This window comes from Ambystoma mexicanum, chromosome 6q (assembly GCF_040938575.1).
Source record: "Ambystoma mexicanum isolate Mex_15411 chromosome 6q, UKY_AmexF1_1, whole genome shotgun sequence".
NCBI lineage: Eukaryota > Metazoa > Chordata > Amphibia > Caudata > Ambystomatidae > Ambystoma > Ambystoma mexicanum.
This window is the reverse complement of record NC_090937.1, coordinates 231,187,651-231,199,660: the sequence shown is the minus strand read 5'-3', so window position 1 is coordinate 231,199,660 and position 12,010 is coordinate 231,187,651. Positions and strand designations below refer to the sequence as shown.

The following is a 12,010-nucleotide window of genomic DNA, read 5'->3' as shown; positions in this document are numbered from 1 at the left end:
ACCCAAATGTTCTTCAGCAAAGACTTCAAAGTGAGCACTAGCCATTTGGACTTCCTCCTCAGGAGTGAAGGCTAAGGAGACTGTGCTGATCCCTGTAGGTTTACCCTTACATTTTGGATCTCCTTTGAAATGGCCAGTTGCCCCACAGAGATAGCATGTTCCAAATGCTCTCTGGAAGGGTGGCTTGGTCTGACATCCTTCTGGTTTGTGACCAGAGGGTACACTAGCCTGTTGTGGTTTACCCTGGGTCTTACCCTGGTTATCTTGTTGTTTGGGGCCCTCTTTGGGTTGGGAGGTATTAGAAGTCTCTTGGTTCCCTTTTGGTGGCTGCTTTCCCTCATCCTTTTTCTGAGTGACCTCTGAATCCTTGTGAGTAGCCCTGTTGGCAACCCACAAGTCAGCAGCCTTAGCTAGCTTCCTGGAATCTAATTCCTTTGAATCGGCCAAGTGCTGGCTGAGCTCAGGAGAGCAGGCATCATAAATTGACTCCAACATTACAAGATTTCCCTCATAAGTGTTCACCTTGTAACCCTTAATCCACCCCTCTAAGTTTTTTAAACAGTCATTCACCCAGGTAGCCCAAGGGGTACCATCATTCTTTTTGAGGGTCCTAAACCTCTTAAGGTACTGGGAAGGGGTCTTCACAAATCTAGCTATTAAAGCTAGCTTCACACATTCATAGTCCCTTCTATCTACCTCCCCCAACTCCATTACCACATCAGATGCAACAGGGGGGAGCCTAGAGAACAACCAGGGAAGTAACTCATTCCCTGAGATGTCCTGGAGCCCATGATTATACTCAAACATAGCCAACCAATCCAACACATCCAACTTAAGCTCATACATATCCACAATCTCTTTAGGCATCCGGGGTCTTTTGGGACTGATACTCCTAGAGGATCCGGAGAGAGAAGCATTTTCAACAGACAATTTCTTCATCTCTAGCTCATGCTTCAGCTCCATTTCTCTGAGCCTCAGTTCTTGGTACCGTTGCTCTGTCTGAGCATTAAGTCTTTTAAACTCCAATTCAAGTTTCATTTTCTCTAGTTCCATACATTGAGGACTAAGTGTGGGACCTGGCAAAGGTCCAGTAGGTACAGTTGTTAGAGCAGACAGAGGCCTAGGGGGGACAGTTACAACAGCCTCACCCCGCCCTTCTGACTCTGCCTCAGGATTTGCAATACTTTAATCAATATCAATATCATCACTGTTATCTACATTTTCTGGGAGAGTAGGTTCCTCCGAACCATCACCCAGACTTTGGTTTGCTAACAATCTTTCTATTAGCTCAATTTTCTTGCCTTTAGTCAGGAGATTCTTATGCTTACAGAGAACTCTTAAACAATCAGCAGTTTTTGTAGCAAGGGACTCTTGACTATAGCTTTCCATAGTTGACAGGTTAGAAAATAAACTTTTAAGTGCTAAGCTCTGTGGTTAGTTGCACTAAGGTATCTAAAAGCACACTAAAATGTATACTCAATAGAAATCCCACCGCTGTACACCAGTGTTAGGCAGAAACCTGTGCAGTTCCCTTAGGGGCCACTGCAAAAAGTTTAAGTCTACAGGTATTAGCAGTAAACCCAATTGGTAGCAGTCTGCACCACCCAGATTTACCTGGTAGTTGTGGCTGAGCAGTCAGACTTCTCTCAAGAAGAGTTAGGCAGCATATAGAGTATACACAATAGGGCTAACAATACAGTAGCACAAGCAAACACTGACCAGAGCTTTGGTATAAAAGTATATAATTATTTATTTAAAAACACATTTGTAGAAATACACTGGCACTAATATGTCAAGCAAGTTCAAACACAGTCACTAGAAATATATACACCTCCCAAGTTAATTATTTGACAAGTCTAGGTTAAGACACCACTTATTTAGCAAAACAGAGGTGAGCGGGTAACCGTAGATGGCACTCCAATAATTTGTTTAAAAAGGGAGAGAAAAGGCAGAATAGGAAAAACACACGGTACCAACACTTTTAAGAAACCACAGCAAGTCAAGAAAGGCAGGGTCTACTGTAGAGCAAAAAGTTCATAGGCCAGGCCCACTCTTGGAGAGAGCAAGGCGGAATGTGCCCAATATCACACAGTGGAAATGCACTCAAAGTCTTTGCAGAAAAGTCAAAAGAGGTTGGATCAAGTTAGAAAGGTAATGTTAACAGGTCTGAGGTCACCCCAGGATAGAGAGTCAAGGATTTACGGGACACCTTGGACAGTCTGTTGCAAGGGAGACCAGGCGGGACACAGTACCTGAAATGGTGAGAAAGCTCCAGCGGGGGTAGTTGTTCCTGGCAGCGGGTGCAAGACAGAGCTTCGTCCAGGGGAGGAGAAGATCTCGACGTGGAGGAAAGCTGGAGGTCGTTGCACTGCCTGGGAAGAAACCAACCGCTGAGTTTCCCGGTTAAAGGGTACTACCCTTTTATTCGCGGTAGTGGTGAAGCGTGGCTATCTGGCCACATGGGTGATTGGCATGGGTGATTCGACCACGAGACGATCCAGGGAGGCGAAAAAGACAAACTGGTTGGTCCCACCAACTCAAGGGGAAGAAGACTCTCCTGGAAGAAGATCTCCTCTGTAGTCGGAAAAGTGGTGAGTGTCGTACAGCAGGGCTCCACCGGTGGTGTCGTCGTTGTAGATGGCTCAGCTTCTCCCCTCTTCGGATTCTTTAGGTCCTGTGGCGACTTCTGAAGTTCCAGTCCCCAAAACCCTGCTTTTATGCAGAAAACCCCCCATTCAACAGCCTAGCTGTCACTCAAACATGCAAAGTGGTGAGCCGTTTGGCTCAGCACTGGGCTAATCACACATGAGTGCGACTTGAGTTGCCATGGCAACTCAGTTCAGGGTGCCTAATCCCCCTCCCACACATCCTATTGACCCCAGACAGAGTGGCACCATTTGGAGGGCTTCTGTGGAGAAGCCCGTCAAAAAGTGGAACAAAGGGCTCGACTTGGGTTAGAGTTTCAGAGGCAAACACAAATGCCATTTTAAAACTGAGTCCTGGCAAAAAGACCCAACCGGGGAATAAATATTAAATAAATAACCCAGCGGTATCTTTAACATTGCACCAAAAAGTGGTGCGTTTAAAATGAATGGGAAAATCCCATAGGAAATATTCCGGTGGAATATTTCGCGTGGTATCCACTGCCACCAGCCAGAAACTCGACAAGGGGGGACTGGACAGTGCCCCCTTGTAAAACAGACCCAGGGGCAATCGAATTACCCCTACCAGTACTTCCACAATATGATGGTTTGTACTGGTTCTGTTCACAATTTAAGATTAGTAAAGCCAATGGTGACTTTACATGCCCTGGGAGACAGTAGTCAGTCCCAGGGTATGGAGTCTATGTTTGGGGGTCACTATGACACCCCTCTGTTATTGCACTGAGGGTGCTGTGTAACACACTTACCAAAAACACATGAAGCCCTATGGAGTAAAAGACCCCATAGCCCATAAAACACATTACATAGTCAAAGGACATTCTCAAATCATGCCTAAGAGTGGGAGAAAAAGAGTCTCACTCTTAGCAGGAGAAAAAAATAAACCCCAAAAATACAGCAAAGCTGCTGGGGGACTCACTAGGTTTGGGAAATTAGCCTTAACAGAGAATTCTCCCTAACACAGGCGAGTAAACCAAGTCTGTGTTGTGAACTAAGAGACCTGATAGGGAAGAAAATCAGGTCTGCCAATCAGGGTCCAGGACCTACCTCAGCTTGGAAAAGCATCCAAGCCACTCTTCCTCATCACAGTACATGGAAGGAGGAAACCAGGTCTACCAACCCGGGTCAGGGACCTACCACCGCTTGGAGAAGCATCCAAGCTACACTTCTTCGTTGCAGTGCCTGGTAGGAGGAAACCAGGTCTGCCAACCAGGGTCAGGGACCCACCACAGCTTGGAGGAGCCTCCAAGGCACGCTTCTTCATCACAGTACATGGAAGGAGGAAACCAGGTCTACCAACCCGGGTCAGGGACCTACCACCGCTTGGAGAAGCATCCAAGCTACACTTCTTCGTTGCAGTGCCTGGTAGGAGGAAACCAGGTCTGCCAACCGGGGTCAGGGACCCACTACAGCTTGAAGGAGCCTCCAAGCCACTCTTCTTCATCGCAGTTCCTGGTAGGTTGAAGACAGGTCTGCCAGTCAGGGTCAGGGACCCTAGAGGCAGAGAAGAATATATAACAAAGGCAAGTGGGGAATGGATATAGTTCCTATTGATTGTTGAACTGTACCAGAAGACTAAGGAAGGCTAGGGAAGGGAGACATTCCCCTAACACTTGAAGAACTGATAAACCAGAACAGTCTTTTCGTCCATGGGAAGGGAGTCACTCCTCTGGGCTCGAAAGACCCCTTTATAATTTAGTTCACCTTAGAGTGTGAGGAACAGAGCTAGGATTCTGACATTGAACTTCGTGACATTTACTTTGGACATTCTGACATTGACATTAGTAGTTTCGGTTGAGGCAGGGAAACCCCTCTTAGAGTTAGGCCAAGATAGGGTTTTTGTTCCATTTTCCACTTGAATAAAAGTGTGTACCAAGCCCCTCTGTGTCAGAGTCTTACATCTTCACCTGTACAGTAAATTCGACCCTCCAGGGATAAGTATAGGTACTTGTGGCTAATTATTAAGTTAAAATATGATTAACTCAGTTTTAGATCTAAAATGGTTCTTTGATTACCTGAAAGTGGGCCATTTTGTGGGGACCATTCCTTTCCCAAAAAGGTATTTTGTGCATTAATTGTACAGACTGAATTTTGAAAAGTGATTTGGAAGAATAATACTCCAGTGTCAAGGCCAGTTCTTGGGAAGGATTAACCGAATTTTCTTAGGGCACCTCCAGTAAGGGAGCAGGGTCCATATTTCCTATGTGGATCCATTGCCCCAGAATGGGGTCAGAAAAGGGAATGACAGCAAAATGTAAATTTCCCAAGTGGAAAGAATCCATACACCCATCTTTCATTCAGCCATACTGACTAATTTGATGACAGCAAGCAGTATAGGAGAGAACCTACCCCTAAGGAATACACCACAGACCCCTTGGATAGTTTTAAAATATTTCAACAAGGCCTGACAGGAAACATATAAGATACATTTGTGTTATAATAAACAAGCACTGGCAAAGCTAACAGGTTTTGACTGTCATAACAAGTGTAGCCTGAAAACATCCAACACACTTCATGCCATGACCGAAGGACAGCAACAAAGTTCACAACATTACAAGTGATAACAATTATTGAACTACTTAACACAAAACAGGCACACACTTAAAATACAAAACGAAAGACAAAACCAACACAGTTCTGTTTGGACCAGGGGCATCTGGGCTTCTTTACATTAAACTGACAACAGAGGCAGCCCGTTGCAACTAAGGAGGAGAACAAATGTTCACCTTTAACCAAATTACAATGCCAGTAATACACCAAAAAGGGAATAATGACACATCAATAAGAAGGATGTGCATTAAAACACATTTTCCATCCACCACTATCCATACCTCTATGAGCCACAGACTAAAAATACACTGACAGCTGGTAACGAAAGACAGCAAATAGAAGATTCCGGTAAAGGTCTTCAGCAAGTAGCTAAACCCACATACAGTACAGAGGGCCCTGGAAAAAAGGTGATATTTGAGACAAGTTGATGGAGGCTGTAACTCATGGTGGCACCTGATAAACAGAAAGCTGTGCCCATTCCACCTAATGATAATATTGTTTATCAAACCTGTTAACGGTCTTTCGGCCCCATTTTCCACAGGTGTATAGTCAAGATCCGGATGTATCAGGAGTCCGGCATTGTACCCCTGCCTGAAGGCTTCTGTCATTCTTGACTGCAGCGTTTCAAACACCTTCTTTTTGGTGACGTGAAGAATTCCCAAGTTGGAAAACCTGCAAAGAGATGATAACTGAGAAATGTCTTCCTTGAATCTATTTACAGCTTGCTACCTTTGTTTGAGTTGGTCTTTGCCGACAAGAAACACAAAATAATGAAACATTATGCTGGTAACACACATGTACATTCTCAAACACACCATATGCACTCCACTTTGTCCAGAATAAATTAAAGACGCTGATCCACGAGCGGGGGAGGTGTTAGTGTTTAACTCTTTGTGCTTACCCTAGCATCATCTACCCACCACAAATGTACATAACTAAAAGAGCAGACATCTATTAATTACGAGATGAAAAATCCTCACAACTCCACATTTTAGTCCTGGTATGGAGAGAATTTCACCAAAATGTAATCCATATAGAGGGATTTGAGCAATTATTTGTTTGTAAAGAGAAGGGATTGCCACAGTATTAAAGGACAGTGGACCAAGTGACAAAATAGTGGGTTGACCTTATTATGCCATTATAAATTGAACCTAGTATAATAAAATGTATTCAAAGGCTACATAGTCGAATCTAAAGCCTTGCTAATATTTACATGTATGTTCTTGCCTGAAGGAGTAGGAGAGTCCATGAGGTGAAAAAGAAGGAGAATTAACAATGTATTGTTTCCATGCCAGGAATATATGACAAACCGTGGTACTATGAGAAAGCTTGGATACACTGGAACGTGTCATCCATGGCAGTGTTTTTGTCATCTTCGGAAGATGGATACTTGCTTTTACAACAGTGCACTGAGTAATGATGAGCCTCTGAGTGTGTGACATGGGTGTTTCTAATGGTGCCGGTCTTTGCTTTATCAATGAGATATAGCCTGTTTGTTGCAGACAGGTGGTAACTGATAGTTACCATGAGTGCACATCCTCAATACATGAACACATAACAATATAATTAAAAGAAAGGGGAAAATTATACATATATGTATATATATGTTATTAGAAAACGTGCCTTGGAACAAAAGGGATTGCACTCCCCAGCAGCAGTACTCGGCAGAAAGCACAGGTCTGAAAAAAACACTCACCCGCTGTGATGATCAAAATGAAGGGCCTGATTCATGGAACATTTCCTATGGGATTGTGCCATTATGAAACACTTCCAGGAATCAGGCCCTTAGTGTATTCCATGTGGACAGGGATAATAACGCGCTAAAACGTGTTTCGCAGTAATCCAACTGCTTCTTCACGTTCAGAGAATGAATGAGAGAGCTGGCTATACATGCTCCATGACAACTCTATGGTCCAATCTGGACACCAGTCCTACAACACTTTAGACTACTCAGTACCTGCAATGAATTACATTTCGGCCATGTTGGAAGGTCTGGTGCATGCATGCCTACACGTATACAAATATATGGAATATGCCTTAAAGTGAATAGTGCTACAGAAGTCATTGGTAAACATATATAAACGCGTCTAATTGCTAATTGTTTTACATATCAGACCCATGGCTTGGGAAGAGGCATTGCTACAAAAATGTATGAATCATACCCACACAATACCGCATACGTAAAAACCTGGGGTATAAATGTTATTAGTACATCATTGAAATATTGTGCCATTAGGGCATGACATATGTTAGACCAAAAAGTGCATAGTGCTAGCAGCGTACAAAACCTGCTGTTTACATTACAGATGTTCAACAATAAAGTGCATATGGCCCCGTCAGATTGATTCTGTGAGGTTTGGTGATGTTTCATGCAGGGGGAGGCAAAGTTATTTTGGAGCTCCCAAAAAGTGTGGTTTTTCCCATAGACGCAATGGAAAAAGAATTTTGCTCATGCCTACAGCCCACCCCGCTGGACGATTTTCCACCAAATATGCGACAGGATATTTCGCGGCTTGGTTCCTTTGGTGTAAATCCGCCCAGTCATTTTTTAAAAATGAAAACGACCAAAAAGTAGGTAAAAAATAATGAGTGATAACTGGGTTCGGTCCGTGGACTCACTGCCCTGTTCGGTACACGGACGAGCCTCCGATTGGTCCAGACGACGATGTGATGTCTGCAGACATAGGACAAGCCCACTGATTAGATGGTGAACAGCATGAGGTGCATCAGATTTTTGGAAACGCCCGCCATGTTGGATTCACAGACATCGCCTGTTGTCCGCCAACATCGCAGTAAAAACATGTTTAAAACCACAACTTTGCACTTGTCAAACTAATGAAACAATGTCTGGGGAGCTAAGGGGTGATGAGGATGGGATGGGATATGCCCTTGAAAAGCCCAAAAAATGGGTGGCTTTTCAACTCCGGTGTCCGCCAACAGTCTAGTTGTCCGGGGCAGTCCTGTGATGTTCGCGAACATCTCAGATTTTCAGGGACATCCATGTCTATTTCTGCATTACAGAGTTGGTGAAAAGCAGTTTTTGGATGGCTTATGGCTTTGGCGCCACTCAATGAAACTGAGGCAAATGTTTCAATGTTATTCTAGACCTGACTCTGAATGGTTCTGCAAAGTGTGGTGCTGTTTTCTCAAGAGGGAACAAAAGTAGAGGGTGGGTTCCGAAATTGTTTTAAAGGCTTATAAATGTGGTGCCATTTGACGGATTTGCATAAAAGTTTGTAAAAAGATTTTAGACCAAGATTTGAATCCTTTTGCAAAGTTTAGTGGAAGTTTGTTGAGAGTGGGCAAAATTAGAGGGGGGTCACAACATTATCGGATGGCTTATAACTTTGTTGCAGTTTGACAAATGTGGACAAATGTTTTCAGAAAGATTATAGACCTAACCTTGAATGTTTGTGCAAAGTCTGAATGGATTTTGTCAAGTCAGGGCTAAGTTATATGACTATTTTATGTACATACATTTTGACACTTTAAAAGAAATAAAACGTGCAGATTTGCAGCCAACTCATGTAAGGAGCATTGGCAAGGACCTGAAGGCATGGTTTTGGAAATGTGTCTGTGTTTTATTTTTTTTAAAGTGTCATAATGTAGGTACAAAAGATAGTGATATACCTTTGGTGACTGAGGCTATGTGGCTATGGCTATGGGAAGTGGCCAGATTGTCAATCTGGCAACTGGCCATGACCACGAGGGACTAGCAATGGAACCGGCTATAGGGTAAAGTTTTTCGAAATTGGGATAGGTTTGAATGGGGGAAACAATTCTGCTTGTGGGTACAGGCAGAAATGCTGGATGGGATTGTAGCAAATATGCAAAAGGAGGGTCAGCAAGAACTTCAAAGCATGGTTTTGCAAATATGTCCTGTATTTTATTGAAAGTGTGAAAATGCAAGTACACATAACAGTGATATAACATTGGTGTCTGGGCAAAGGGGCTGGCCATCAGCAAGGAGAAATGTGTACTGTAATTTGCTATTGAGGCATGCCTCGTGGGCAAAGTGGTGGGTTTGAATGGGAAAAAATATTCTGCTCGCAGTTCCAGCCTGCAGTGGTGGACTAGATTACAATAAACGTGCGCAACGAGCATTAGCGAGGACCTAAAAACATGTTTTGGAAATATGTCTTGTTTTTTATTTTTCCAAAGTGTAAGAATGTAAGTAGAAAAACTAGTTATATACATTTGTTGTCTGGTTAGCTACCCGCTCTGTCAACCCGACAACGTGTGGATTTACGTGCCTCTCCCTGCTGACTGGCCCTGTGGACTCGTGGTCTGGACTGGTACTTATAAACTAAAGTTCAGCAGTTGTACAGCCACTCTGACCGAAATCTCTGTATTGAAAGCATATGGAAGTGGAGTTTTCAAAAATTTCGTTTTTGTTTTGGGGTAACTGGTCTCTGTATACTACCAGTTTTCTTGGCCAGTGAGACAATATAGCAATATATTGCCTATATATACCCAAAGCTTAAGGGACTAAAAAAAAGGGCATGGGGGAGAGACGGACTCTGGCAGCTCCTCAAGCCGTTGGGCGTACCCTGCCCATGGCTTGATATTTGCCTCTTCACCTGACTCTGGGGAAAAAGCAGACTGCTTAACGAGGAAGTAGGAAGTAAGCATTCCGGTATTCCAGAATCTTTTAGCCTTTTGTGTTTTGTTTGGTTCTGACTTCAATCTTGGACTTGGACCTGGATTTGGTTCCGGCCTTGGCCCAGGTATTGGACATATGACCACCAACCGCCCAGTTAGGGGCTGCAAGTTTCGCCGTCATAGTAGTGGACATCGGTGGTGGTATTGGCAGCTTTTCCAGTGGTCGTGTGGATTACTGGTTCAAAGACTCCTGGTGTTATTTTTGCACTGTGCCATAGGTGAATAGTTCCTAGCCACGAGGACTCCTAATTTTGGCGGATTTATTTTAATTGATTGTGGAGCATCAACGACACTGGAGTGTTTTTTATATTAATGCTTGTATCTTATAGCATTTGTGCAGCATCTTTTATCTTTTAATTAGGAATTGTGCATGGAATTTTAATAATTGTCTTGGTCTTTTGTGATTCACTCTTCTCTCAGCTACATCAAATGAGGTGGCTATTATAAGGGTGTTTTATTTGTGTTGGTTTAATCTGCATATTTTATACTGAGCCTTATTGAGTGCAGAAGATTTTTTGACACATACTGCACATCTTTATTTTTTATTACAAGCATTTTGGTATTTTGGTACCCTTTCAGGACGTCTCTTCAACACAAACTTGTTAGAGAGGCTAAAAAATGGTAAAAAGAAAATTAAGAGATGAGGGAGACTTGGGGAAAATGGCAACAAGTGCCAAAAAGTCAAAGCAATCAAGAGTTCCGACAGCTACCCCCAAATCCATAGCCAGGACCCCCACGGCCAGGAGAGCCGCCAGTCAACTCTCACTAGACTCCTACCTAAAAACCATGGCCGGGAACCTGGCGGACAGGATACAGCTTACTGAAAAAGCCATATGGGAAGCTGCATCTTCTATAGGGGTCGCAGACGATAGGGTGATGGGAGAGGGCTCACCTGTACCCAGGGTATTATGTAAGGTGAGTAATACGGATGTTGGCCCAGGTGGAGATTTGGGGGATGTGGGGGTTATTGGGTTCAATTTGGACCTTGGGAAGATTTCCTTGAGCAAGGGTGCTGGCCCGTTTGGTAACAAGGAGGATAATGTAGCCCCATTGGTTCTCTTAGTGTATGGGGTGGAGGAGGTGGACAAGCAGGGGGTTATCCCCCTATTAGGGGGCATTTTGTTAGCCTCAACCACAACGGAAGACAATAAGATTTGGTTAGAGTCCCTAATAGATAAAAAATTGAAACCCCATGACCAATTTTGGGCCCCGAAATCAGGAATATCAACCAGGGATCTACCCTCAGAGGCAAAATGGTTGGAAAAAATGGAGGCCACCTACGAAAGTGGGGTTATGAATACTCTAGCGATACTAGATGATTCCATTAGAGATTTAAAAATCAAAGTGGAGGAAATAGGTCGGGTCAGTGAGAGAGGAAGGCTAGGGCGGGGACATGTCCCGATAACAGTGACAAATAATGAGTGGCAGGGCATTATGGAGGGCGTTGTTTTAGGAGACACTTCCCCTCTGGTTGGTGGCGATAGTTTGCAGAGAAGAGGCATTGGCCCTAGGACAATGTCATCAGGCAGGACCAAACCCCTACAGGGTGCTTTGGTGAATGCTGCTGAAATAGGGCTGACTCATGGGGAGACTATTGTGTTAAGTCTTCCCCCGGCGGCGGCTCCCTTGGTGGGGGTGATAATGGATGTTCAGGACTTGCCACGCGGTGTTCTTTTAACTACTACAATCTTGATGAACAAGTCCTCGTATTGGATTAACTCTAACTTGATTGGTCCCTGCATTGATCCAAACTCAGTTATAATGGCCAGAAGAGTGGGATGGGTGGGCCCCACCAGAAAACCAGTCAAGGGTGACTGTATTGTGGTATCGTTCTCCAATCCTATAATTGTTAGGCACATGGTGACCTTGAACTTAACGAGAGGTTTAAGGGCAAATGGCTTGAAATTGGATAGTAAATTGGTAGGTTTGGATTACTTCTATCCACAAATGGGGCAGCTGACAGCCCTGCCAGAGGGTCCTAGGGAAAGGCATTCACTTGGGGAGCTGAGAATGGAAGACAGGGCTGCCTTAGTTGCCCAAAATAAGGTTTGCGCACTATCATGGGTAACAGTGGGTAGGAGTAACCCCTATAGATTTGGGAGGGGTGAACCCGCTAGGAGCTAGGTGTTTCAGAATAG

The 12,010-nt window shown here is 44.0% G+C and overlaps 1 protein-coding gene across 1 annotated transcript in view; it reads right to left on the bottom strand.

Moving 5' to 3' along the window:
* NFKB1 (nuclear factor kappa B subunit 1) overlaps positions 1–12,010 on the bottom strand; it is an 887,546-nt gene that overhangs the window by 303,528 nt on the left and 572,008 nt on the right. The window contains exon 7 of the mRNA XM_069630690.1: positions 5,719–5,882. Coding sequence (XP_069486791.1) covers positions 5,719–5,882 — 164 coding nt within the window. The remainder of the gene's footprint in view (positions 1–5,718; positions 5,883–12,010) is intronic.